At 41.4% G+C, this 26,848-nt stretch overlaps 4 protein-coding genes across 7 annotated transcripts in view; 1 reads left to right on the top strand and 3 right to left on the bottom strand.

Annotated features, from left to right (window-relative positions):
- UNKL (unk like zinc finger) overlaps window positions 1–11,435 on the bottom strand; it is a gene marked incomplete at its 5' end in the record, with an annotated part of 31,550 nt that extends 20,115 nt beyond the window's left edge. The window contains 7 exons of the mRNA XM_080354085.1: window positions 2,254–2,338; window positions 4,085–4,202; window positions 4,916–5,051; window positions 6,619–6,752; window positions 7,750–7,926; window positions 9,304–9,513; window positions 11,356–11,435. Of these exons, the coding sequence (XP_080210211.1) occupies window positions 2,254–2,338; window positions 4,085–4,202; window positions 4,916–5,051; window positions 6,619–6,752; window positions 7,750–7,926; window positions 9,304–9,513; window positions 11,356–11,435 (940 nt within the window). The remainder of the gene's footprint in view (window positions 1–2,253; window positions 2,339–4,084; window positions 4,203–4,915; window positions 5,052–6,618; window positions 6,753–7,749; window positions 7,927–9,303; window positions 9,514–11,355) is intronic.
- A 291-nt stretch (window positions 11,436–11,726) lies between these two features.
- Window positions 11,727–13,521, bottom strand: UQCC4 (ubiquinol-cytochrome c reductase complex assembly factor 4; the record flags this gene model as incomplete). Of its 2 annotated transcripts, XR_013922877.1 has the most annotated exons (3): window positions 11,727–12,401; window positions 12,850–13,401; window positions 13,496–13,521. XR_013922877.1 is itself a non-coding variant. In XM_080354018.1 (2 exons), the coding sequence occupies 2 exons, from the start codon at window positions 13,519–13,521 to the stop codon at window positions 13,062–13,064; spliced, it is 366 nt and encodes a 121-aa protein (XP_080210144.1). In that variant the 3' UTR covers window positions 11,727–13,061. The 2 variants fall into 2 exon arrangements, 1 of the variants encoding a protein (XP_080210144.1); XM_080354018.1 differs by having other exon boundaries at window positions 11,727–13,401.
- Window positions 13,522–13,614: 93 nt separating this feature from the next.
- On the top strand, window positions 13,615–25,996 carry TSR3 (TSR3 ribosome maturation factor). Of its 2 annotated transcripts, XM_080353927.1 has the most exons (7): window positions 13,615–13,830; window positions 20,707–20,835; window positions 22,076–22,280; window positions 22,985–23,178; window positions 23,950–24,123; window positions 25,583–25,646; window positions 25,723–25,996. In XM_080353927.1, the coding sequence occupies exons 3-7, from the start codon at window positions 22,132–22,134 to the stop codon at window positions 25,865–25,867; spliced, it is 726 nt and encodes a 241-aa protein (XP_080210053.1). In that variant the 5' UTR covers window positions 13,615–13,830; window positions 20,707–20,835; window positions 22,076–22,131; the 3' UTR covers window positions 25,868–25,996. The 2 variants fall into 2 exon arrangements, with proteins under 2 accessions (XP_080210053.1, XP_080210052.1); XM_080353926.1 differs by lacking the exons at window positions 13,615–13,830; window positions 20,707–20,835 and adding an exon at window positions 21,855–21,978.
- GNPTG (N-acetylglucosamine-1-phosphate transferase subunit gamma) lies at window positions 13,853–21,828 on the bottom strand. 2 transcript variants are annotated; one of them, XM_080353925.1, is made up of 11 exons: window positions 21,738–21,828; window positions 21,634–21,685; window positions 21,384–21,451; window positions 20,151–20,205; window positions 19,970–20,053; window positions 18,849–18,942; window positions 17,482–17,596; window positions 16,875–16,957; window positions 16,482–16,610; window positions 15,358–15,439; window positions 13,853–14,320 (listed from the first exon to the last, which is right to left on the bottom strand). In XM_080353925.1, exons 1-11 carry the CDS (start codon window positions 21,799–21,801, stop codon window positions 14,196–14,198), a joined length of 951 nt encoding a protein of 316 aa, XP_080210051.1. In that variant the 5' UTR covers window positions 21,802–21,828; the 3' UTR covers window positions 13,853–14,195. The 2 variants fall into 2 exon arrangements, with proteins under 2 accessions (XP_080210051.1, XP_080210050.1); XM_080353924.1 differs by having other exon boundaries at window positions 21,768–21,814.
- Window positions 25,997–26,848: the final 852 nt, after the last annotated feature.

The following is a 26,848-nucleotide window of genomic DNA, read 5'->3' as shown; positions in this document are numbered from 1 at the left end:
AGCAAAAGCACCATCTGATTCACGCTCTCTCGTAAATCTTCATTAGCTCTTTTCCCCTGACACAACCACATCCATGTCCAGTATTCTAAAAATGAGTGTCAGCAGTCATCCCACCCTAAAAAGGTAGTATAAGACTGCTTTCCAAATGTTTCAAAGAGAAATAATCTCTCTCATTCCAAGGTTTTTAGGGAGAACAGCATGATTAGTTGTTGCTATTACGCTTACTGATAGTAAGTCAAACAGATACATTAAATTCAGAATGTGTGCTTCTATATCATTCTAATTCCTTCCAAGAGTTAACATCATAGTTTGTGGGCAGCTGCTCAAAAGTTACGTATTCCACAGTGTAAGCCTCCCCCAGTCTAACCGTGTTGTCTCAGAGATCTCCAAGTGTTGTAGGAGGTTGCAGCTAACAGAAAAGCGACAGTCTCACATTGTGGCCTATCCCATGGCAACCACAGAAGCTCACGGAGATCAGGACAGAGCCCTCAAACATAAATTCAACTACCTAATGCCATCTTTCATGAAGTCAGAAATAAGTTTTTTCACTATTGACATCTTGGCACCAATAGAAGAAAATAGTCTTGGATGAACTATGTGAAGGCAAATGCCTCCAGTAACAGAAGCTGTTTGTGACACAGGAGATGTGTTCTTCGAAGTGTTTCCAAATTCTTGCCAGCAGAATTTCAGTCTTCAGTGGGAAGAAGTAGTCTTTGCCCACAGGAATTTTGTAGCATGTCACAATTATACCATGCTGCATGTATGGAGTGAATTTGTTTAAATCAGTGTCTTTCAGCTGTTTCAGGAAAAACTTACAGCAGATCAACAGAAAAGTAAGCCCAGTGCCATATATTACTGCTATAACAAAATGTGTATTTTCAGACCTTCCTGAGTCAAAGAAGTACTTGCCAACACTGGCGAACAGTGAAGGACATGATTAGAGAGCCCCAACAGCCCAAAAGCAAAGGCAGTGAGCTACTTTTGATGTAAAGAAATAGTCAATACTGCACTGCCATAATGTTTTGAGTAATTGCTAGGTCTTACAATAATGGGTTTCTTGAAATAAATACAGGAGGCTATTCATCCCTCCTCTTCCATAAGTAACAAAAACTAAACTTGATCGTCCCACACAAGTTAAAAGGTGAGTTGGCCATACCACAGATTCTCAGAGACAAGAGCTGTGGGCAGCAAGTTTCACTCTATTTACTGAAAGTCTTTTAGGTAAGCAAGTGACACAATAAATGGTTGTATAGAACATCACATTTGCCTACATAGGTTAGACAGAGAGAAAAGATTGCCATTACTTATCATTAGAGAATAATAAGATAAATAATGCTGAATTGCAGAAATCTGGAGCTTTCCAAAATTGGTAGGGTCTCTCATCCCTCTTTCCAGCTCTAGAAGCACAAGGCAAAAGTAAGATAGGACCAGACCTTTTTTATTTTTGTAAGAAAAACTATGAGGTTTTGTTGATTACATAAGCAAGCAAAAACTACATAATCAAAAAGGAAAATATTTATCACCTATAAGAAACCAGTTACATAGAAATGCTTCAAGTCTTGCCTTGCATCACAACTGAAAAGAAGGCATGAATAGTTGTTACAACTGTACACTTCACCTTTTGGAGTGCAGGAAGAGCGTAGGGGTAACTCAGGCTGATACTACTGTTGCACCTGATGACGCATGCCCAGAATTAATCTGTGTGGATGCATACCAAAGGATTAAGTGCTCTCTTAGAAAAAAATGCTCCCTCTTCCCTTTTTCTGTATAGAACAGTTTGAGTGCACCGATGATATAAGTGGGCTAAGGAGTAAAGAGGACAGCTGATATCATTTTCTCTGTGTTCTTTTTCAGTTTAGCGAAGGCCCTAGTTCTGCAAATACGTTGCAAGGATGCTTAACTTTTACCTGAGAAGATGACTAGAGGTTTCAATAGCACAGCTAATATGTTTTAAAAAGTCAAGTGTGTGTGTAGATTATTGCTCGATCAAGCTCAAAAAGTGACAGGGACAAGCTAAATTTGTAAAGAAAAGCACCTCCTGTTTTACTGCTGATGCAAATTTGATGCAAATGCAGCAAGCTCCCACAGCAATGTACAGTATCAGAAAACACGAAATAAATTTCTAAAAACAAGTGACATTAAATGCCATTTCTGAATTAAAATTGATGGTAAGTCACTTCTGCTATTGATGTTTAGAAATGACTGTTCACTTTTCTATGAACACTGACACAAAATAACAGTTCTCTTACTTACTTTCAACATGTGCAAATGCACAAAATGGACCACGTGGGCAGTAACCAGTTTGGCGCATGTCATTGCACTTTGTGGATTTATATATCTAAAGAAAACAGAAGGGTAGTTAACCTAAACATGTTTGTTACATAATGACAAAAGTTTGAAAATTTCAACACCTTTACATGAAAAATTCTGACTATTTACTAACAATGTGCATTACAGTTTTCTCAGAAGATTCAGTTCTTATGATCGTTTTTAAAAACTAAATAGAAGGGCAGAATTTGAAGAAAAGCAAACCTGACACAAGAGAATCTTAACCCTCTTCTGCATAGTAATAAATAGCAAGCATCAATAACATTTTAGAAAAGCATTGTTTAAACTGCTTTGGTTTTCCATGTTGTATAGAAACAAGTAAAACGTGAGGAATAAAATGTTCAAAGTCATTTACACCACTTTTAAGAAATCTTGCAGGAGAAATTATGTATATAGTAGAGCAGCTTACTCAGCTAAAAAATCCAACCCAAACCAACCAAATAAAGAACCAGTATGTGTTTTTCACCTCTAATATTCAAATTATCCTAACATTCAAATGTCTTTCTCTAACCTGACTGGATGTGTGAGAACTGAAGTAATACTGACTGTTCATGACAGGGATGATTATACAAGTCGCCAGTAAGAGCCAGATTCCGTGTGCTGCTCTACCAGGATCCTGATGATCTTTGGATCTGACAAGGCTGGGAGGAGGGGCTGACATACTATCATACTAGAACAATACTAAGATCCTATTTAAGAGCACATAGACTATTTAGAAAATTAAGTCTGGTGATTTGCAAGTCCATGGCAAACAGCAGAGGGCTTTCAATGTCATTTGAGTGATTCATGACTTGATAAGTAATAATTCTTAGTTCAGAATGCCACTTTTGCATATGCTATGTTAAAAAACGTTTACCTCGGACTACCGCCTTAGAGCAAAGATGAAAAATCAAACTATGTATTAAAACAAATACCAACAACCACTTCTGTAAGCTCTTTATTTTAGAGCTACTTCAAGCACTTTAGAAAAATTCTCCTCTCATAAGTGATTTTGAATTGAGGCTGAAAGTTCAGTTGCTATATACAACACTAGTTCATGCATAACCCAAAGATCATCCAAGAAACTACAGTAATTATTACTGATGTTTGCCACTCTACAAATTATTTGTCCTCGAACACTAAAAAGGTGGTAAACAACCATGCTGTAGACAAGCATTCACCCAAATGACACACCTGATAAGCAAACCAGCAAGACTAAACTTTCCACCAATTCCACTGGGAGCTATCATAGGTGTTAATGCTCAAGCACCCAACAAGTTTAAATGACTTTGCCTACAGAGGAATCTAGAATCACCTTGTTTTTCTGGAGCGTCTTACTTCAGCAACTAGGAAAGTCATCTGCGCTTTCCACCTCCTCCAGACCTATTCAGTTTCTCTTAATTATTTGCAATAAAGCTTTTAAAACTGTGCTTAAAATAGAAGTTTGACCCAAGTCATTGAATAGCAAGTGCTACTGTGACTTAATTACCAATCCAAGAAGCTAGGTAAAAGGAGAGAACACATTTATTTATGCTCAAATGAAGAGAATATTAATTATTTTTTCATTAGCAGAACAATAAAAATGCCTATCAGTGAAAACCACAGCAGTACAAATAACTATTTCTTAGCAAATTTTGTTTTGCTTAAGCAAACACCTCAGTGACTGGAAGTGTTGAATGAAATGTCACATGCTTTTTCATAAATAATATCCTTAACCAATAATCTAATCCATAATAAATTTGAAACATCTACATATAAGTGGAAACGTAGTTCTTACCTCAGGATGAAACTGCTGCTCTGTACGAGAATGACAATATTGACAGTTGTCCCCACTTTCACACCTGGAGGGTTCACCCCATTCGTCTGCGTGTTTTACACTGGGGCAAGGAGTGGACCTAGAAAAAAAAGGCATGTCCAGAGAGTGTTTGTATCTACTTCTGGCAGAAGTCTCAAACTATTTCCCACTAAATCTCAGATTCTGGAACCTATAAACTTGCAAATTCTGAGAGACTCTGACTTTTTGGAAAGCCTTTGACAGAAAGGTGAGCTAGTAGGATTTTATCTATCTTCTGTCATTACATTTATTCACAGTCAAGCAAAGCCCATCAATTCTAAACCTTGCAGCGCTGCACAAAAATCCACCAAAACTAACGAAGAAACCACAGGGTATGAGAATGATGTAAAATGATGTAATGATGAAAAGCAAGAGAGGCAATGCATTAAATTTGGGTCCTAAAATATTGCTCAGAAGTGGAAAATCATAGAACAAAACCAGAAAAAAGACAGAAACTGTAACTGATCTTTTCATGACAGAGAAAGTTTGACCCAACAGTTACAATTTTTGCTAAGAATTATAGAAATGGTTTTCATTCTTCACAAGAAAGAGGGATATTTCCACTACAGTGTCAGAGTTTTTGTCTTCAGAACTGTCTGATCATTCTGAACAGATGCTTTTTTCCAAAAAAAAATTTTAGCAAGTCTATTGGGAAAGATGTGTTTTTATTCCCTTAGGAATATCCAATTGTATTTTAGAAGAATCCAAACAGATCAGTCCAGTAACAACTGTCTGACTGACAAAAAGGTCTATTCTTAATATGTATTTATGTACCTGTATTTGAATTTTCTGGGATTTCGTCTTCTATCTCGACTGTTGTGATAGTGTGGACACGCGTAACCCTGGCGGCAGAGTCTGGGTGGCTTGGTACATTGTTCTGTCTTGTAGCCAGCTAATACAAAATTTCTGTCTGTAAACAAGTCAACAATTAAAAGAAATAAACCACTAATTTCTGCATTCAGAGTGTCTTTAGTGACCTTACTTACTACACTGCTTTCTGTAAAATAATTACGATTCACAGATTCCTTGAAGACAGCATCTTCATGTGACCAAGCTATCAATGCTAACCACAACAGCTGCTTGCCCGTTCCCCCAGCACCTGCTCCCAAACAGGGGAGAGTCAAAAGAGAAGGTAGAAACTCGTGGATTGAGATAAACACAGTTTAATAAAACAAAAAAAATTACTAATATATTTCTACTACTACTACTATATATAAAAGAAAATAAAATAAAAGATACTCAATGCAATTTCTCACAAATTCCATCCATGCTGAGCACTCAGTCCCTGGAAGCAGCATCCTGGTCCCAAACACCCAGTCCCGGTGAGAAGAGAGAAAAATGCAGAAAGGCACAGAGGCCCATTGCAAAACGGCTGAACAGCAAAACGCCACACTAAAAGAACTCGACTGAAACGGAGCAGAAGCAAAATGGATGTCCATCTCCCTCTCTCTAGCTGGTAAATCCTGACTCTCCTTAAATATGAAGCATGATGCTAATGGCATGGAATATTCACATTGACCAGTCTGGATGTCAGTCAAGGCCTGTCCCACCCGTGTCCCTTCCCAGCTGCCTCGCACTTGCATCCAGAGAGCTCAGAATGACCTTGGCTTCCCAGACAGCAACTAAGATAACAATAAGCTCTTATATTCTCTTTGTTCCAACTCAAAACCACTGGCAAGTTACTTGAAGAAAAACATTAATTCTGTCCTGGGGTGTTACCCTCTTGTTCTCAAATTAAATCCAAACAACTGTGCTAGCTACAAAAAATAGGTGTTTCTAACTGCACAAAGAAAATCAACTCACTTTCAGTCAAACAAGTACGTGTATCCACATGAATTTTGTGAAGTAATCGTACACAGCAGTCTTTCCTAAAATAAAATTTGGCAAGAACTCTAACATTATCCAATTGATACTAACATCTTGGGCTACATAATAAGCAAGTCTAAACCAAGAACATGAGAACCAAATTTTAAAGCCTTAAGAAAACTGGGGCAACTGGATTTACTTTAAGAGATCTACTATAATGCTTTCAAGACATACTTGTATTTTAATATCCTGCTCCATTTTTCTGTTTAATATTCTACTTCATTCCTGCTAACTAAGCTCAGCAAAGAATAATCATCCAGTAACTAGTCTATAATGACTCAAAAAATGAAGACTCTGATCATTACTACTACTTAGCACAAGACTTTTACTGATTTTAAGAACACTTGTTCAACTGACACAGATTAGCAACATTTGTATCAAGTAAACTGAAAAAAAACTATTAAACCTTTTCAAAACAAAACATTTTCAAAATGCAATCTGAATATGTGACAGACAGTAAAACTTGTTCAAAATATCCATATTACACATGCAAACCAATTCTTCACTCTTTAACAAGAGTCTTTTGAACTTCTCCCAGATGAAGACCCAGGATCAACAAACCGGATAAAACACCAATAAAGTAGCAGGGAAAGGAGACAGGGTAACGTTACCCTGCCATCTCGGATCTTCACCAAGGATCTTCTCAATCATTGCCTGGCTTGCTAAAATTCCTGGTTGTAAATCAGGAATGCCTTCACAGCATCCCAGCTGCCCATTCTGTAAGGTTTCCTGTGTCTGATGTTCTCTGGAACGGGGAAAAGAAAACAACACTGCTAAATGGTATAGCTACAGTAACCCTCTCTGTCACAGGTATAAACCTGGGCAAGTTAATCACAATGCTGTCATTTAATTCAGCTCTTAACAAGCCTAAATTGTAAAAGAAAATAAATTAACTGTATTTCTAACTATTACTTGCACTGAAGCTGGGAAACAATCTTAAGGAATAACCATGTCACACAAATACATGGAATCCTGCCTCCAACAGTGGCCAATAACAGATGTCTACAGAAGAGTATAAGAACAGGGCAAGAGTACACTGGTAATTCCCCAGAATGCTGTTCCAGTGTCCAGAAAGAGATACTTTTGACCCTCTAAGGCTTCAAAGCTTTCTAGGAATTGGTGTCACTTACTACCGCATATATACAGACTGCTTTCTATAGCCAGAGCTCCCCTTCCACCCATTTATAAAACCTCCCAACACCATGCTTATCTCCTAGCTTTGGGCACAGCTAAAACTCATACCTATCACTACCCTGATTCATAAAGGAACTTATCTCTCTAGTAACTTGATGATACAATAGAGAAGCAGAAAATAATACTGGTATCTTATACACGGAAAAATACAACATAATTTAAAAACCCCACAATGTCAGTAGGCAAAATGTCAAACATACAAGCTGAGAACTTGAAAGATGGCTTAACAAAATCATAAGCTTGTGAATGCAAAAAACACATGCAAATTTACAAGGCATAAATGACAAAAGGCAGACTGTCTGGTCTTTCATCAGTTGTAAGAATTATATATGGTTCCTGAAATTGCAAGTTACAGAACCTCAGTATTTGTATTTCCCAGTGTGCTTCTATCTGCTACTGTGATGTCCGTTGAATTGTATTCCTATGTTTACAGTTACAGAAGCAAGTATATTTTTCAAGCAAAGCATAACGAATTTTTCTGGTATGGAGTGATAACAGATGGGTGTTATTTCCTGCTAATCAGACTGAAGAATTTGAAACAAAGCTACCTTATGTCGTATACTGGTGGTCTAAGGTCATGTGGGCCATGAGCAAAGGCACAGTGAATTCCATTCTTTGCACAGTGACCCCGGGCATCTGTCTCATGAATGCATGTTCCAGTCTTGTAGTATCTGAGATGATACTTCCTTTCTGTATCTCCTGTTGTTCGATGTAGGTAAGGGCAACTACATAATAGAAAGAAGAAAATTAGAGCATTGCTTTGAATTTTGTTTTTAATAATTTAATTCTGAATTACGCTATATCTCTTATTAACTCAAAACAAGTAACTTTGCAGGATTCTTCAAACAAAAATTGTCCCAAACAAACCACCATCACAGATCAGCTTCAAAATAAAAAACACTAATCTCTTTCTTAGTTTCTGCTGAAGTTGTAAGAATTTATAGCAGGATGCTCGCAAAAATATTATTAATGAATCTAGCAAGCACCCTTGTAAGCAACAACATCACCTGAGCTAAGGAATGACATCTTCCACACTGATACAAGTTCAAATTATTTCCACACTAATAAGTACAATTTTATTTTTCTAATGTTATATCATCTAAAATCAAGGGCTACTTGATGGTGATTTTTTTTTCTGCTCTTTATAGACATGGAACTTATCGAATAATCTCAGCGGAAATCTAAAACAACTCCTTTATTAAAAGGAAGAGAACAATTTTTACATCAGCAATACATCTTTGTACATATACTGACCATTTTCCAGACACAACTATGTGACTTACAATCTGTACTTTATAACGGCTATAATCTATGGATTATAATTCCAACTACCAATAGCAAACAAACTTTTATTTCCTGGCCATTTTCTTGCATTTTTTTGTTAGAAGTCCTTCCTTGCTTCCATCACTGCAGATGAACATAGCTCCTCTGACATACAACCACAATATACCCAGCTGCTCTATATATGCCACAACATAAGTCCATAGAAATGCAAACACTATGCGGCTAGTGACACAACTAACAGTGAACTCCTTCCTTTGCTTTTTCTCACTGGAAGCATCACGGAATAGTCATTCTCCTCTACTACACATCAATATTCACAAAACTTAGAGAAGTTTAAAATCTTGAAGTCACCTCTATACAGTACAGTTTGCACTCAATTTCAATTTCAGAGTTGGCTGGAGAAAAAGGAAACATAACTGAACCAAAAAACCAAAACCAAAACCAAACCAAATCAACAAAAAACCCAAGCAAACAAAAAACAACAACAAAAACACAAACAAAAAACCCAACCAACCAACAGTGCAGCAACTACACTAGCACAAATGTGCCAGAACAATACTAGCAGAAAACCAGGTTCTTATGGTATGTTTTAAAGATCGTCACAATGCAAATTCATAGTTCTAACTCTACGATAGCCTAAAGAATACATGCTCATATAAAGGTCTGTGTGCCAAAATTGACAAAACACTTACAGAAACCTGTTTTCAAATAAACTGCAGCAGGACTCTATCAATCATTTTTACTAAAGAGAAATTAGCATCTTTCTTTAATTCCATTGATAATACTATAAACACCTAAGACTGAAAGAAATCACTTACTTATCTCCATCTGGGCAGATTCCTGTAGTCTCATCGTATTTTGTACAATAAACATCTGGACTGTAGTTAAAAGTCCCATCACGCCTTCGTATAGGTCTACGACGACGCTGATTTAGGAAATGCCAATGAAAACAGGTAAATGGTCTGTGCTGGGCACACTTGTGCTGCAAAAATAGGGGGCACTGCTCTGTCCTAAATTCCTTTAGATACCTAAAAAAATTAAACTGTGTTACAAGTTTATCTTATTGGAGGCACATTTTTTACAGTATTAACAGGGCACTTGACAATTCAGTGTATATAGCCCATGAAAAATTGTACAAATGTACCTGCATAGTGTTTCAGTTCCTATGCACAATTTACTGCTTAGCTGTTGAATACAAGTGACTTCGTTTTTTTATGACAGATGCATGACTAATAAAATACAGTGGAATACCTGGCAAATTATACTATGTTTTGTAACTAAACTGAAATCAAATAAATACATGAATTTAAAAAGCACAGTAATTAGAATAATGTTCTAAGTAACCATCAAACAGATATTATAAATCCAACAGGTTACTTGAATGAGCATTCGCATTGCTTGCTACCACACAAAATAGTCCTACAGACAGAGGCTATTTAGCTAAATACCACATCTACTTTAAACATTAGTCCTTAATCACAACATTCCCAGAATGTGGACATGCTACATAGAAAGCTAGAGGGTTACAAGAGCTTTATGAGGGTTATCAGGGGCTATGAGAGGGCTTCAGCAAACTTATATTAGTGACTGTTACATTTGTGTTGAGACAGTCTGGGGTCTTCAAAGGTTACTTGAGTGTTAGTAAGACAGTCCTTCATTAGCACACAGGGCATAGAAGCTAGTTAAGAAGTCTGATACTTCTTTCCACAGGATACCAAGATCATGCCAGACTAGGCATGACTCTGGCACTTGTCAGAGGATGTAAGACAGCACTTCTTCCTGTCTCAGTGTATCTATCGGTCAATTTAGCAAGTTCAGTACATTGCTAAAGTTATGGAGTGTTTGCAGAGGAAAGGGTATAAGGGAGCTTTGCAGAAGAATCTTAAAGTTCCCAGAGGTCTCTACAAGGGTGCAGGATGTGGAACAGGCTACAGGGGAATTGAAGATACAGGGAAAGGAAAGGATTACAAAGAGGAATAAAGGACATTATTTTGTTCTCAGCTGCTTAAATTGATAGATGGGGGACATAACGACACGGAGTGATTAGGCATGTCTTTAAGTTTAGAGAACTATCTCTACACAATCCAGGATTATGGGGAGGGAGAGGAATATCTTTTTTTGATGTTAAGAGCTGTAGCGGTATCTAGGTAAGTGGTTACATTCTTGTGGTCTGAGCATGCTGGAAACGTGAGCTTATAGAAGTAATGATATGGGGAACTGGAGTGATGGAATGCTACAATTACATGATAAATTATTCTGCATTTCTGGAGAGCACCTGGTCCTACATAAGACAGGCTGTGATTTGTGCTAGAGGGCTGCAGGGACTTCATAGTCTATATCAGAAGAAAACAGGCTTGCAGAGAGGATGGTGAGTACATGGGAGCTGTACGGGGAGGTCTGCAAAAGTTCTCACACAAACGTCCCAAGGACTCGACCTGAGTCTGGCTACGCAAGGCTTAGGAGAAGGGCAAGGACTGCTGTCGTATCTCGAAGGGAGCAGTCCCGACGTGCGAGCCGGAGCTGCGAGGCCGGGGGTCACAGCGCGGACCAGCGGCACGGCCGCGGGAAGGAGCGGGCAGACGCGGGGAGGCGCGGGCAGACGCGGGGAGGCGCGGGCGGCGCTCCGCCGTCAGCCGTGCCCGGGCCGCCTCCAGCGGCCGGCACCAAGCGCGGCTTCCGCCTGGCGACGCCCGGAGCCGGAAGAGGCGCGCGGCGGGCCGGGCGGGTCGGGCCGTGCCTCACAGCCCCGCCGCCAGCGCACAAGGCCGCGCGGAGCAGGCCCAGCGTACGAGCGGACCCTGCCCCTCGGGTCCTGGGGCTCTCCCCGCCCGGCGCTGGAGCCTGAGGAGCCTCCAGGACGCGGTACCTACGTATAATGCGTCGGCTGCTCGGTCTGCGGAGACGCTCCGGACACAGCGCTCCGCGACACCGCTTTGGAAACCGACGGCATCTTCCACAGCGACCAACAAGGCGCAGGCGCAACCCGGTCCTGCCGGCCCCGCCCCCCCGGAACGCGACCCCGCCGGCCCCGCCCCTCGCAGAGCGCGCGCTCAGGCCACCTCGCGGCGGGTGGCGGGAGACGGCCCCGCGGGCAGCGCGGGAACCGCCGAGCGGGACCCCGGAAAGGTGTCCTAGGGCAGGCAGAGCTGCCCCTGCGGGTCCCGCTGATGGCCTCACGCTCCGTGCTTCTAGCTGCAAAATGCTGCAGTTTCCCAACACCTTAAAAGCAAGGGACTATGAGTTTTACACGTGGACGCTCTTTATTGAACACGTATCGCATCACCCAAAAGTAAGTCACACACGAAGGGGCGGCTTTTTATTTCCTTACAAATCAGTATGTTGCTGGGTTCATCGTTTTAATAGAACAGAGAGAAAGCAAGCCGATCAGAGAAACAGGCATTACACCTTAGGTCGATATAAATAAAATCCAGGGTCACTCTTTTATTTGTCACGACACTCCCATGCACCTACCTCACTTGTAACATTGTACTGTAATAAAAGTTGAATCCAAGAAGGTACCAAACCAAGTGTACTCATTTACCAGGCATCATCTGGTTAAACTACAGGGACTCCACAGCAAAATCAAAAGCCACGCTGCTGCATGTTGTTTAGAGAGTAATCAGCAGTATTAGGCGAACGTGATGCTAACTCCGTTTTCTCTGTAGCTCCAGCCTGTCTTACTAGCTGCTGCCATGTTTGCGGTTTTTTTGTTTGTTTGGGGCTTTTGTTCTGTTTTCTTGTTTTTTTGGTTTGTTTCTTAATTAGAAGTTCTAATGGCACAAAAACAGCTTTGCATTTTTACATTTAAAGCTTAAAAAAATGCCTTCAACTTCGAAGAGAACTAAGTCGTATTAGTAGCTTAGACTCTTCCTCTCCAGTTAAAGTCTCTAGTGTGCAAATTTGAGTATCTATAAATCTGTAGGAAAAAAAAAAACAAACACTACATTGTTCAGTGCAACTAGGAGGTTCCTCCCCAATATAACAGAATCCAATCACTTCAGTTCCCTGCAAAACCCTCTCCTAGTAGTAATGATCACCTAAACTGGACATGCCTAAGCAGTTATAGTCCAGAAAGCAAGTACCAACTGTATATTAAAGGCTGAAGGGAGTTTCTCCGTTATTTAGTAAATTACAAAAAACCAAAAAGAGCACAAAGAATTACATATTAATGATTCACACACAGTTGCCTTCAAGTTGAAGTTTGTGACTAACAAAACACCAAATGAAGGTCACCTTCAGCAATTTTACAGACTTACAGCTTTGATATTTTAATACACTGTGCATGTAAGCAAAATGATCCATGGAAAAAGAGATGGGTTGTACAAAACGTATCTTTCAAATGCAAGTTGAATTGCAATACCTACTGTTCATCCCTACTGTGCAACGCAGGAAGACACTCCTTGCACTACCGGTGTAAGTTACTAAGTTAACGATACATGAAGGAACCAAGCTTGCAAGATAAGGCTGTCGACAGGCTGGAGAAACAAGTTTTCCCCTGAAGTATCAGTACAGCTTTTAACCAGGCGAACGCCAGCGCACTCTCGGCAGCTCCTCCACGGCAGCCGCGCTCCCGCCCTCACTTCTCCTCCCGCAGGGGAGCGTTGCCCTCCTGGGCCACATCTACAGAGTCCGCGACCTGATCGAAGAGAAGCGCTTCCAGCCGCTCGTCGACCTCCGTTTGCTGCCTGAACACACACCAGAGCAGCAGCCCCGTGCACAGCAGGCTGAGTGGCAGCACCTTCGCCCACGGCCTCTCGTGGTCGCTCCCCATAGACCGGCTGACGCTCCACACGCGCGGACTGGCCTTGCTGGCGGAGAACGGGATGGGCCCCCCGTCCTCCGGATCCGCGTCCTCCCGGCCCCGCCGCTGCGCCAGCCACCTCCGGGGCCCGGGCGGGCGGAGGCAGCGCCGCGCCCTGCAAAGACACACGGGTCCGGGTCAGGGCCAGGGCCGGGCGGCTGCACGGGCCCGGCAGGAGGAGCCGCCACCGCCCCGGCCCCGCCGCTCACCGCGCGCCGCGCAGCGCCCAGCTCATCCCGCCGCCGGAAGCGGAAGCGCGGGCGGGCGGTCACGGAGCGGACAGCGCCCTCGGGCGTCCACGGGCTCCCACAGCAGCGGTTTCGCAGCTCTGTTCCGTATTACCTTCTAGAACTGCTATTCTTATAGAACAACCTGCTGTTTTCATAGCACCTGTCCGTCAGATCCTGCACACCTTTCCTTTCACCCACCTGCTGCCCAAAGCTGCCATCAGCCTCTGAACACAGGCCGAGCGGCGGGTTACACACCGCTCTGCAAGAAAACACTTCTGAAGCCTGCACAGAAAACATTTCAGCACAGAGATGAAGTAAGTTCTTAATATTGTATTTATTACCTTTCATACAACATCTTACAGCATTGATCTTGAACTATTTTGTATTTACACCACTCATTGCTGTCTTTGATCAAAGAAAACAAAACCTAGGACTGGAAACACAGAATTTGTAAACCTATTCCCAACACCAGCCTTGGCACAGAAGTTTTATGGGTGTTCTCAGAACCAGCCAACTTCTCCGTACTGGTGAGCCCTCGCTCCATTACGTTCCCTTTGCTTTAGGGCAGAAAGTCAGAAAGCCAAAAATACTTGCAAAAGGTAAAGCATCTTAGTGCCATGACACACATTCAACTTGCTTGGCGTTCCCTGTGAACTTGCTGTTTGCCACCCAAGTCTCTTCATACGGTGTCATTCCAAATCCCTGTGTCGCCATGCAGGTGCTCGTCGTTCTTTGAGCCGTTAAGAACAGCTGCCACTGCAGTTGCCAGTTTGTGACTTACATGTTCAACACTGGTATTTTCAGCTGTAATATTAAGACATCAGTTATTTCTGCTTTTACAAACCAAAACATTTTTGTCAAAGAATTCACTAAATAGTTTTGAAATAAGTCATCTAGAATAAGTTGTGAATTCTGCTTTTGATTATACAGTTCTCATTTCCAATAACTAAATGAACTACCAAACAGGCAGGAATACTGTGCAAGTTACATACTTAGTAGTTTAAACATGCAGATAAAATGTTTTACAAAAATTCTAATATAATGAGTTTCTTTAAACAGAAGAAAAAAGTCACTAACTGTAAGCTAATTTAATTAGTTCAAAGTTTCCTTATTTTCTTGAGGTGCCAATTCTGAACATAAAAGGTGTAAATATATATTCGGGGAAATTAAATCCTCCTTAGACAAACAGTTCATGTAATAATGGGCACAGTGGACTGGAAGGAATGGGAGGTGGGGAACAAAAAAACCCCAACAACAAAACAAAACAAAACAAAACTTCTCTGGAATTAAACCAGAATAGTCCTGCTGCTTCATAGCCAGCACCAAACAGTCTTTCCTTCTAAAAACTGCATGTGATATGGTACTTACCCAACAGAAATCAAAGAGGGGGAAAAAAGCTGACTAACAACGGACAAAACCAAATCAAATATACAAAGAACACGTCAAGTGTTCTTGAAGAAGTCAGGCCTTGTGGTTGACTATGCAGAACATGGAGTTACTTAAAAGATGCTTATGTGCAACAAATGCTGTAACAGCATTTTTCTTTGTAACAGCCATTTTTCTTTGGCACCTTAAGTACTAGAGACAAACTTCAATTACAACAGCAGTCAAAATTTTCCTATAAAGCCAAAATTTCAAGTCATCGACAGATTTTGGGAGAGGCAAAATAAGTCTTCTTGAGCAGGAATCAAGACCTAAGTACTTATTAAAAACTTTTGTCTACTGAATTTTACCTCCATATTTGACAGATTATTTAATCCTTGCTGTGACTGAAAACGATATTTGGGTATTCACATTCTGAATAGACAATAATGAAAAAAGAACAATACCAAAGAACTCACCAGAATTTCCTTTGTATGCAATACCATGCTGACTCAATAACTCTTTAAGTTTTTTTACTTCCTCAGAAAGTTCCTTGTATTCCTAAGAAAGAAAATACATTTAAAATGGCTCTTCCACTCTCCAGATACATACAAACAATGGGAATTTATACAAAATAACGGGTCTGTGCACAGCTTTGAGCTTGGAGCTTTTGACTTAAAAGATCTTAAACAATACCAACCTTATTGGGTTTTTTTATATCATAACACTACAGTCTGGACATTTGTCACCTCCTCAGTTCTTGACCTAGTGAATTCATGTTCTCAGTTTCAGTGGTTTCTGTTAACTGACAGAGCCAGGGATTCCTCAGCACTTCAGAGACTCAAACCATAGATCCAAAATCTTGAAGAAGCCCCAATTTTTTATTGCTTTAGTTTTTATACAAATCAAGAAAAAACAAAAGATTCTGTGGTTAACAAACCAGCCAACTTTATGACAATCAAGCCATGATGAAGCCAGAAAAAGTAGTATGAATTAACAAATACTGTATTGTTAACTATTAAAAAAAAATAGGTGACTGTTCCAGCTCCTAAGAGTACCACATTAAAATGGTAATCTTTAGATTAGCATATTCAGCTTAACCACAGTTTATTTGGTTATGTTCAGGAATGAACGTCTCTCAGAAGCGGACACAGCATCGACCATTCTGCCTTTTGCCCGTGTAACAGCCAGTGCATTCTGACACAAGTCTGGATCATTATCTTCGGAGAAAAGTGTGACCATTCCCAAGGCTGATTACACATTTATTTTCACTAGTTATTCCTCCCTATTCCCAGACTGATATTCCCCAGGAACAGTATTTACAAGGTGTTCATATCCCAAGCACCTACACTAATTCCTACACACCCCCCTCCATCTTCTTATTGGGCATTCAGTTGTGTTGGTTTGGTTTTGACTTAAGGGCTAGAATAAAGATATCAAATCACTCAGCATGCAGACTGTTTCATAGTGAAACCAGAAAATATAATCCCATTAACAGATTTCAGCTGAATCCAGAGTATTTACGTAATGCTTTTGCACAGATCCTGTTGTACATTAGGAAGGTGGCAATTTAATTCCACATTGTCAGTATTACGCTCTATACCTTACTGCACTTCTCCACTGTTTCAAATTCCAGACTTATTTTCTTATTCTGTTTCTCCACTTCCATCTCTTCTGTTGCTTTCAGAAGGCCAGCTTCCTCAAAAATCTCTCTCAGTATTTTTTTGTATCCCTAAAAAAGAACGTTTCCGAAAGACAACAGATTAATCGATCTGATTCTCATCTCTGCTTGCAATTTGCACCGGCCAATACAATTCCTCAAGTTTCACTGGAGAAAACAATACAATTGCAAGTTGATACAGCAGTTACAGAGCACAACATTTGCTGTTTGCCAACTGCAGAATAAAGGTGAATAAAGGAGAAACTGCAGAAGCCAGGTTTGTCTATTTGACAGTAATGGTTCTCTACCAAACAGAGTTGGAAAACATTAACAAACCTGGTCAGTTATTAGTTCATCATACAGAAGCTGCTCTGTTTCATCCCATTTCTTTTGTAGTGCTTCAGTCAGAGTTGGATAAACTGAAAAATGGAAGCCAAACCACGTAAAAACCAATAGCACTCTTCTGCATTAGTAGTGTGCATACCTATTTGTTTTAAAAATCTGTTTCTATACAGGACATGGTCTCTAGTGCTTAGAGTTAGACTTAAATTCCATTTCACACATTTAAAGTTTCTGGAGAATGCCACCAACCCAAATTTTTCATGTTCTTTCCATCTAGAAGGTCTGCTGTATCTTTGGTGAATGTAATTCTAAGTGAGCTCTCCCTGTTTGTAACGTGAGTAAATGAGCAGATACTACACGGGTGAATCCTACAACCAGTCCAAAAGAAAAAGAAATCCCTCACTGGGTCTATACCAGCAGTGACAATTTATTTGAGAAACACATACGTGTTATAATGACTGGGATTTAAAATACACTTCATATTATATGTTAGATTTAATAGTCCTTTATACCAAGTTACAAACTCAACCTAAAAATGTTCACTCTGAGGTTGGTGTAATCTGCTGGCTGCTCCACTCACAAATGATTTTCTCAGTCTTACCTAAAAGAGAGTGGGGGTGGCACACGAGAGGAGTCTCAAATGTCAGAGAGTAAACACAAGTACTTGGCTCAGACACATAAGCCAATTTATTGCTCTTTCCACAAACGAGATGAACCTAAACATCAGTAAAAACAAAGATGAGTGAAACACATCCACGTAAAACAGGGCCAGCATGATGATCAATTTGCTGTCTTCCAACGCTAGCAGATGCATTTCTGTACGTACTGTCATGTCAAAGCTCCCAGTGCTGTCACCCACAGCAAAAGAATCATAACAAACACAGCTTCAAATTATTTTATCAAATATGAAAATCGCTTCTTCTAATGGGAAATGATCCCCCCACTTATATTTGTTCCTTGGACTGCCAAGCACCATATTTCCAGCAAGAATGAGGGTAAAAAGGAGGGTGAACAGGACACCGTTCAGAACCCCATCTGACTTGTGCATAATTCACTCAACAGATTTCAGTTCTTACTAACGTGCTAAATGAAGAGAATAATACACATCTAGCCTGCAGAAATTTGTTCTCATCTTTAAACCTGCAGCACCAGTATTTTCTGTCTGTTCAAAAGTAAATGCCAGTGAAGGATTGGAATCAGCGTCACAGGTCACACAAGAATAGTAACTCTTTGTGCAGCCCCTACGGGAGATAAAGCTGTTAACAGGCACCTCCACTACAGCACAGAATATTTTCACCTTGGCCAAGATATTTTGCCCCTTGTCCCATCTTCACTTTAGTTATTATTCTAGCTATATATTTGTCTCTTAAATATTGTATTGTCACCACTCATTGTAATAGCTAAGCATCTTCTACATGGAGAGCAGCCTGTTGTGAACTATGTGATATCTCTAACTCATCTTCACGTTACCAGGGAAGGAAGTTTAATTCATTGTATCTGTAAAACCATGTAACATACCGAAACAAGAGGTAGAAAAACATTAATGAATAAAAGGATAAAGGACATGCGCAACTCATGTGCCACACATGGGTCAAGTATCAGATGCTGTTCCCTACACTTCTAGTCAAAGACTTCCTTGGCACAGCCACTGTTTTAATGTGAAATGGAACATTTTAATCACCCCACAAAATAAGAATTTTTACTTTTTCTTTAAAATGTACTCACACCACAATCTGTTTCTCTTGTTTTAACCCCTTACTTAGCTTCTCACCATGCTGTTGCTCACTGCCTAATTCTTTTCCTTCATTTTTCCTGGATGTTCTTAGCACAATAGGCTGGCATTGTGAATTCAACGAACAGCTCTTTTTCCTGACACAAATTACAAAGCACTTCTATGTTTCAGCCTGTAGTGTGTTGTGAGTGTGAACAGTCATGCTGTCTGAATTAGCACAGTCCGGGTTATTGTACCTTTGTCTGTCTGCTCCTGGTTTCACACGAGTCTCCTTCCCTCATCCACATTCCAACAAACGTGTTGTTTTCAATTTCCCATTCGTGCCAGATTCTGAAAAAACAGGACATCATTTTATTTTAAGTTACTGGAAATAAAAAGGTGAACACTCCGGAAGAAAACCAGGAATACCCTTACACCACCTTCAGTAAAACTGTATATATTTCATTTTTGTCATCTTAGTATCTCCATTTCTTACAGCCCAAACCTTGTAACAAGAGTAGTTTGTTATTCAGGCTGCTATACAGGGCATATGAATATTACTTTAGGAGCACAGTTTTGGATCAGCTTTCCATTTGCAAACATTTTGCTCTTACAAATCCGTGTTTAAATCCAAGAAAATACAGCTTATAGGTCAACCCCGCAACAAATTCCATGGCGCTAAGTGCCCTGTGCAATTTGGATTATTTGCAGGATTTTTAGTGCTGCTGAGAGCACCTAAAAACCAGCCTCTACTTCTGCTAGTCCTAAAGCCATAGATAGTCTCAGCATCTTGATGTACCCTTTCCTTCTCTTACTGGCTCACTAATTATTGCCCACAAAGGGAAAGAGAGACATCTACATACACAATATTTAGAAAGGCAGTAATTTTAAAGAAGTGCTCTGGTTTATAATTAAATTTATTTTAGGTCTTATGATTTGGATAGTCTTGTGTCTTTGAATATTTGGGATACTTTTTTGGGTCTACATTGAGTCTTATTACCTTTTGTCAAATACCTTTGACACAAAAAGCACTCATTTCATTTTGGACGGTTATTTTCAACTCAAAGAGAAAACAGTTAACAGACATGCAATCATTGTGAATATAAGCTGTAGCTATACATTACTGAATTTCTCACATGAACATATCACACCTGCACTTGGCACTTGGTTATTAATCAGCCTTCAGCTAAAATAGAACGTATTTATCACCAAAAAAATCTGAATTTTTTAAGATGGGGTATTTTAATATATAATATCAACTACAATGATCAAAGCTGACTAATAAAAGAATCATAATTTAATACTCTCTCCTTTTTGACAGTCTATAAAATGGTCTGCTAATAACATAGGTAAAACTTAAAGGTTTAAAAAGCCTCACCCTAAAATCCCACTGTAGGCATTCCATCGAAAGGTCTGCTCATGCTGAGTGACGTTGTGGAAAGGACAAAACTCATACTTGTACCTTGAAAATCAAAAGAAAATAAGGTGTTTCAGACAAACAAAAACCTATTTCATTCCTAATAAATGTATAGAATCAAATATTGAAGTCCATTACTCACGTGGATTCCACAAAACTGAAACACTTGCCAGCAAGCCTAAAGAGATGTGCAGGGCCTAAAAACACCACAAAATGACATCGAGGAAGAATAATATTTTGGTTAAATAAGAATAAGTTACTGTCATGACAAAACTGCAACAAGTATGTAACAAATTTAGTTTGTAACAAATTTAGTTTTCTGCTGTAGGTAAGGAAATTTCTATCTTCCATATGAATTACTCTAAGTTCCCACTAATGCTATATTGGTTTGCTTCATGATCTTTAACATTTTTCATCTTCAACAGTGAGTGAAACAGATAAGTCTCCTGCTGCAATAGAAACAAGAAACTTGTATACAAACCAATATTTGGAGGCCAAATCCGTAAGAGAAATCACCAGTACAGATCTTGCCAAAATCTAACTCTGAAATCATCACAACTCCTGCTTGGCAGCTCCGTGTCCCTAAAGGCACAGAAGCTCCTCCAGTTTACATGAGTAAAACCCATGTGCTCAGAATGTTGGCAGTGCTGCACATTTAAGTTTCACCGAGATTCTCTGACCAGAAATTCTTTCCCCAGTTTGCCTGCACAGCATGATCCAGTGAGTATTCAACACGGCCAACCTGCTGCGGTCAGAGAGCTCAGCGCTTACAGCTCTAGTCTCGCAGACGACCATCCCAGCCTTGCTGACACAGGAATCCAAGGCAGGTAACTTGTCATTTAAAAAAGGGTCAAAAGTTCTGAACTATGTGCTACAGGGATATTTCAGTGTCCCTTAAGGTAATTTTGCATGGAATTATTCAATGTTTGTGAAGAAAGGAAAACAAAAGAGATGACAAAGCAAATAACATAAAACCCCATCCTGGATTCTAACCCTCCACTGCCAGGATTGCCCACATAATTCTCCCAAATATCTAGACAAGCAATGCTAGAAACAAAGACCAGGCCACCAGAATCACACCCTCTGGAATGCCCCGATCCCCGGGACACAGGCAGGTTCTCCTTCCTATGTGATTTTTCCAGCTGCATGATTTTGCGTTTCATTCTACAGATTATCATAGGCTTGGCCAAAGGGTTTGCCCCTCAATAACAATCTGGCAATCTGTGCCATAGCAATTAGGATGCTTAATTTCCATGATGCTCATAAAATGACAGGTAAAATTAGGCTCTCCATAAAGTAGACAAAGTAGAGTATTTTGCAAATGACTAGCACTAAATGATGAAAACCGTACAAAAAAGGCAATGCTTGCATATACCTGATACCGCAGACGGGGACATCTTTGGCTGAAGCCTATTTGTTTGAGGCAAGAATGGGTTACTCAACCTTTCAAAAGAAGGAAAGTTAAACCTTTAAGGCTGAATTGCGGATCCGGCCACGGTCAGATCCTCCCCCACCCGAGAGCCCCAGCACCCACACTGGGCAGCGGGACCCCGGGGCCGGGCGGGAGCGGCAGACGCACCCGGGCCCGGCCGGGCCGCGGGACGAGGGAGCGGGCGGACACGTACCCGAACGTGTTCGGCTCCTCCACGATCTTCATCTTCCCCGCCGAGGCGAGACCTGCCGGGCAAAGAGCGTTTGGCTGCGGCGGGCGGGCCGGCCCGCGCCGCACCCGCTGCCCCGCGCCGGCCCCCGCGCTCACCCAGCGCCGCCAGCAGCAGCCGCGCCGCCGCCATCGCCGCTTCCGCTGGAAACGGAAGAGCGCGGCGCCACGGGGCGGCCGCTCCGCGCGGGCACGGCCCACGGGACGCGGCGCATGGAGCGCGGTCGGCGCGCTGCCTCGCGGAGGGGCGGCCGGCGCGGGGGCCGCGGCCTCGACACCTTCGCGGCGGAAGCCGAGGCCGCGCTCAGAGGTGCGGGGGCGTGCGGGGCCGGGGCCGGGCGGGACCGCGGGCGCTGCCCCGGTGCTGGCGGGCGCCGGGCCGGGCACTAACGCGCTGCTGTTCGCAGCTTGTGTGGAAGGCGAGGCGGACGCGCCGGAGGCGAAGTTCCCGTGTCCTCTGGCGATGTGGGAGCTCGGACACTGCGACCCCAAGAAATGCACCGGCAGGAAACTGGCCCGCAAAGGGCTGCTCCGCACCCTGCGCCTCCGCCAGAGATTCCCGGGGCTGGTCCTCAGCCCTCTGGCCACGGAGTACGTGTCTGCGGCCGACAGGTGAGCCCGCTGCTCCGTTCCGGTGCATGGAGGATGTTTAACCACCGAGGCATGGCCAGAATGGTGCTACGGAATAGGTTTGACCTTCCCGTTACATTGCACTGATGCACGAACATGAGAAATAGAGCCGTTTTATTACATCAGGTGAACATTTTTACACAGCTGGTAGCAGGTTAATTTGCTCAGAACCACAGGCCCATAGCTATTATATCTTTTATCATTCCATACTAAAGTTCTTTGGCTGGGCGACACAGTTCATTAACTATAAAACTTATTCGGTGGCAACTTCGAGAACTTTTGAGAGATGTGCCTGCAGAATTTTTATAGAGATGTATTTACTGAGAGAAAAGATTAGTCGTTAGAAGGTAGCCAAGAACCTAAATCTGAACTTAGGTGTATTTTTAAGAATGTGAACGTTGCTATTAACCACACTCTTCTGTCAGTTTTAAACATCGAATTTTTTACTTTCAGTTTGAAACATAAGGATAGATGTTTCTCACCACATGCATAGTAGGAGGAAAAGCATGTTATTCTTTCTCATTGCATCTGGATTTTAGATCATTGTAAAACATGGAGTTTGATTGACAAAAGGGGGAGGTTGTATGCGAGTCTGTTGCCAGTATAAAGTGACAATTGTAATTCTCACTTCAACTTATCAATACAACGGTAACAATTTTTCAGATGCGGTGATGTTTCTTTGTCAGGCACATCATTGCTCAGAGCGGCATTGCAGTCATAGATTGCTCATGGGCCAGATTAGAAGAAACTCCCTTTAAGAGAATGAGAGGAGGTCACCTGCGGCTGCTGCCTTACCTGCTGGCTGCAAACCCCGTGAACTACGGCCGGCCCTGCAAGCTGTCCTGCGCCGAGGCTTTTGCTGCAGCTTTTTGCATTGTTGGTAGGTTGTGTCTGCTGTGAAATAACTTACCAGCAACTCTTACATCCTCAGTAAATCAGAGATGATCCACAATAGAATCCACTGTAATGCTGTTCCGCTGGTCATCACGTTACTGGGTTTGGAACCAAACTGTCCAGCTTTCTTCCACGTACTTGTATCTGGTAGCATGGAGGTATCTGTGGGGTGTTCATCTCAGCTACTGAACGGGACACGTAAACCGATGATCCTGGTTTTGTCAGGATGGCACTTAATGTTAGAAAAACTGTTAAAAACCACCAGACAGAGCGTGAATCCTTATGCACCTTTGTCTTAAGAAGAGGTAACAGCTGTCAGTTAATAAGCTGGGTTCTGGTTAATAAAAGAAATTGCCCCCTGTGATGTTTTGCAAACTCATCACAGAAGTTCCTTGCCAGCTGAAGGAACACGCTCTACTACATGGCACACCAATCTCCTGAAAATACTGCACGTATAGTTATTCTCTTACTGAAGGACAGTGGGAGCCAGAGCTTTAATCATTCATTACCTCTACAAAATACTTTCCTATAACACTAAGAGACTATGGACTTTTCTTTGAGTCAGGTATTTCAAGTTAAACTGAAATTTGAAAAGATTTTTAATCCTTTAAAAGTCTGAATCCCTGAACACTGAAAATACACTGGCGAACGTATCACTGTTGTCGTGATATGTAGGTTCGTACTGAACTTAGAAACCTGTAAGCTGAGTGAAATCTCACACTGAAAAAGAAAACTGATCATTTATTTTCTGCTTTAGGATTCCCAGAGCTGGCCACCATTCTTCTACGGAAATTTAAATGGGGTGAGGCTTTTATTGACTTGAACAAAAATCTCTTGGAAAAATACGCAGCCTGTCGTTGCCAGGAAGAAGTGCTGAGAGTTGAAGAGGACTTCTTAGCCAGTGTCCAAGAAAATAAAGATGAAGAAATAGGTAAGACACACAGACACACCACACACCTCCTCTTCCTAACTTAGTTTCCTTATGATCTCTTCCTTTAACCTCATGAAAATATTGACAAGGTAGAAGATGAGAGCTTTGTTGAGATGTGTTCTGTCTTTACACTGTGTATTCTTCCTACAAGAAAGTTTGCCTGTTTTTTTCAACTAAAAAAGACAACTAAAGCAATTTAATGCATATAGTAGTGTACTCATAGCTTAACTGTGAAGTACTTACCCTGATTAAATTAAGGATATTGGAGAACTACGCAGTAAAAAGAAAATATGCTACTTCCTCATTTTATCTACAGATATTAAAAGCAGACTATGAGTAGAATAGTAAACCGGGAGGACTACAGGAGAAATACAGGCACACAGCAAGTTAGTTATAAATAAGCCTGAGGAAGACCTTTAATAGACATTTATACAGTCCCTAATCAAGATGTTTTAAATCAGAGCTATAATGAAAATAGCTTATAAGTACAGTAGTTTATTCCCAGAGTCTTCCAGTGACTGGTATCCCAGTATTTCAGGCTGTATCCACAGATGAGTGCTTGGTCTCATTCAAGACAGCACAAAAAAAAAGCCAGATCAAATGATCAAGAACACGTGCAGAGAGATGCTCCTAATTAATGTTCTCCTTCACGGTGCTTCAGTCCCATAAAAACAGGCCAGGGGATCACACTGTAAGGAAAGGGTAGTTTCTCTACAATGTGCTATGCTGAGTGAAATAACCCCGTTGTTTGGTGGAAGCCTAACTACTGTTAAATTGAACTGAAGACAGTTGTTATGGGGCAGCACAGCTCCCCCGCAGCCCCACTCTGTCCTGCCCTGTCTGGCTTTCTGAGGTAGCCATCCTCACCAGTAACTCCCGCCCTGCCCGCGCTCAGCAAGAGCCGAGCCTGGCCGGCTCTACTTCACTTCTCAGCAGACACGGACTAACTAGCCGGACCTTTTAGAACTAAACCGTTCTGAGAACATCCATGTTTTCTTGCCAAAAGTCTTAGAAATCAGTGTGTAGTCTGACTGCCCCTAAAGAGCTACTGAGCCCAGGGCACAGAAAAGAGGGAAAAGACTAGCAGCTGTTTCCTCCACTGCCACATATACTGTAAATCTAGGATTTTACCAGGGACCACTTCCCAAAGGGCTGGACAGCAGAAGATCTTCAACCCTACTCTGAGGCCACTACTAAACTGCCATTGTGATGGTCCTGCAGCGGTGGACCCCCAGGGGCAGAGACAGGCAGAGTCCCACAGATGAGCTGCAAGGGTGGACAGGACTTGTTGTCCTCCCCTGGTTTCTGACCAAGCTGCAGTAAACTTAACAGAAAGCTAAACCAGGCTTCCCATGCCTTTCCCTCCCTGCCAATAATCTTATTGTATAATGAAAATGAAGGTAGACCATTAAAATCTGCCATCTTCATCAACGTGTATGTTTTTTCCTTCCTTTTCCAGATCCATTTGACGTTGACTCAGGGAAAGAATTTTCTAATCCCAACAGACCAATCAATTCCCCAGGGTAATGAAAGTTAATGTAAATACTGTTTTTCTCATTTTAAGTTGTTTTGCTTTTATAACCAGAAAAATGTTTCCAGGGTAGCACAAAGTAATGAAGAATCAGAGGAGGACAGTGTAAGCACTGCAGATGATGCCACTGAAAGCAGTGATGAGAGCAGTCCAGAAGATGATGGTACTGTCAAGTTGCCGCAACAGCCAATAAATGAACTATTTGAAAAGTAAGAACAAATTCCACCCCTAAACCCCAAACAGAAAACCCCACATACCACAAGAACATAAATAAATAAATGACAATCCCAAAGAGTTGTAACATGTTGCATAAAGAAATTTTCCTGTGACCGGTTAGTGTGGTTTGTTAACCTGTAACTTGGTGCTTAGCAAACACATTCCTGTAGGTGAACCTCAGGCTAGATGTGGATTTATAGGTCTATTTATGCACAAAACGGCTTTAGGTTATTTAATTTTTAGATAATTGTTTATGTAATGCTAATTATTATGTAAAGAGCCTGAAGCTTTGATAGAGGTTAAAAACCCCCTGTATTCTAATCAGTGTAATCATACACGTTTTGAAGGACTGCAAATAATGAGGGTGTTGGCTGTTCTGATTTGGGGGAATGCTTTTATGTTATAAAGCTCATGATCAAACGCAGACAAGCGGGACAAATCTGAGAAGAGAGCTGTGTCATACTTAAAATAACTTAAGTCCCTAGCAGTAGCCATTGAGCAACAAGCACTGAAGAAGCTACAGCCCAGATGGAACAAGGCTTTCCACACTTATTTTGCAGAATGATTTTGACTAAAAAAATACCATTAAAAAAGCAGTGAAAGTTTAATAGAGGGCATATCAGCTTGACATACATTAAAATAATTTACATAATTTAACTACTTTCCTTTACAGAAGGAAACTAATTGCATAGAGCACGTCCTTTTCCTAAAAGCTATATACATTGACATATGGAAGAAGGCACACAAGTATTTCTGAAAGACAGGTACCACTTAGAATCTGCAGTTGCTGTAGGTCCCCTTGCCTTTCTCTGACAGCTTCTATCATAGAGTCTAACGCTGGGTTATTTTATGTGTGTGGTCACACCATTATGTTGATCCCATTATGTATCGTAAGCAGCTGCTCTGTAGCTGCTCAGAATTCAAAGCCGAGTTGTTGCAACTGCCACTCGGGTCCCAAGAAGGGATGTGTTCACATTG

Source organism: Nesoenas mayeri (genome assembly GCF_963082525.1).
Source record: "Nesoenas mayeri genome assembly, chromosome: 15".
Classification (NCBI taxonomy): domain Eukaryota; kingdom Metazoa; phylum Chordata; class Aves; order Columbiformes; family Columbidae; genus Nesoenas; species Nesoenas mayeri.
The sequence above is the reverse complement of the archived record's forward strand: the minus strand, read 5'-3'. Positions and strand labels throughout refer to the sequence as shown.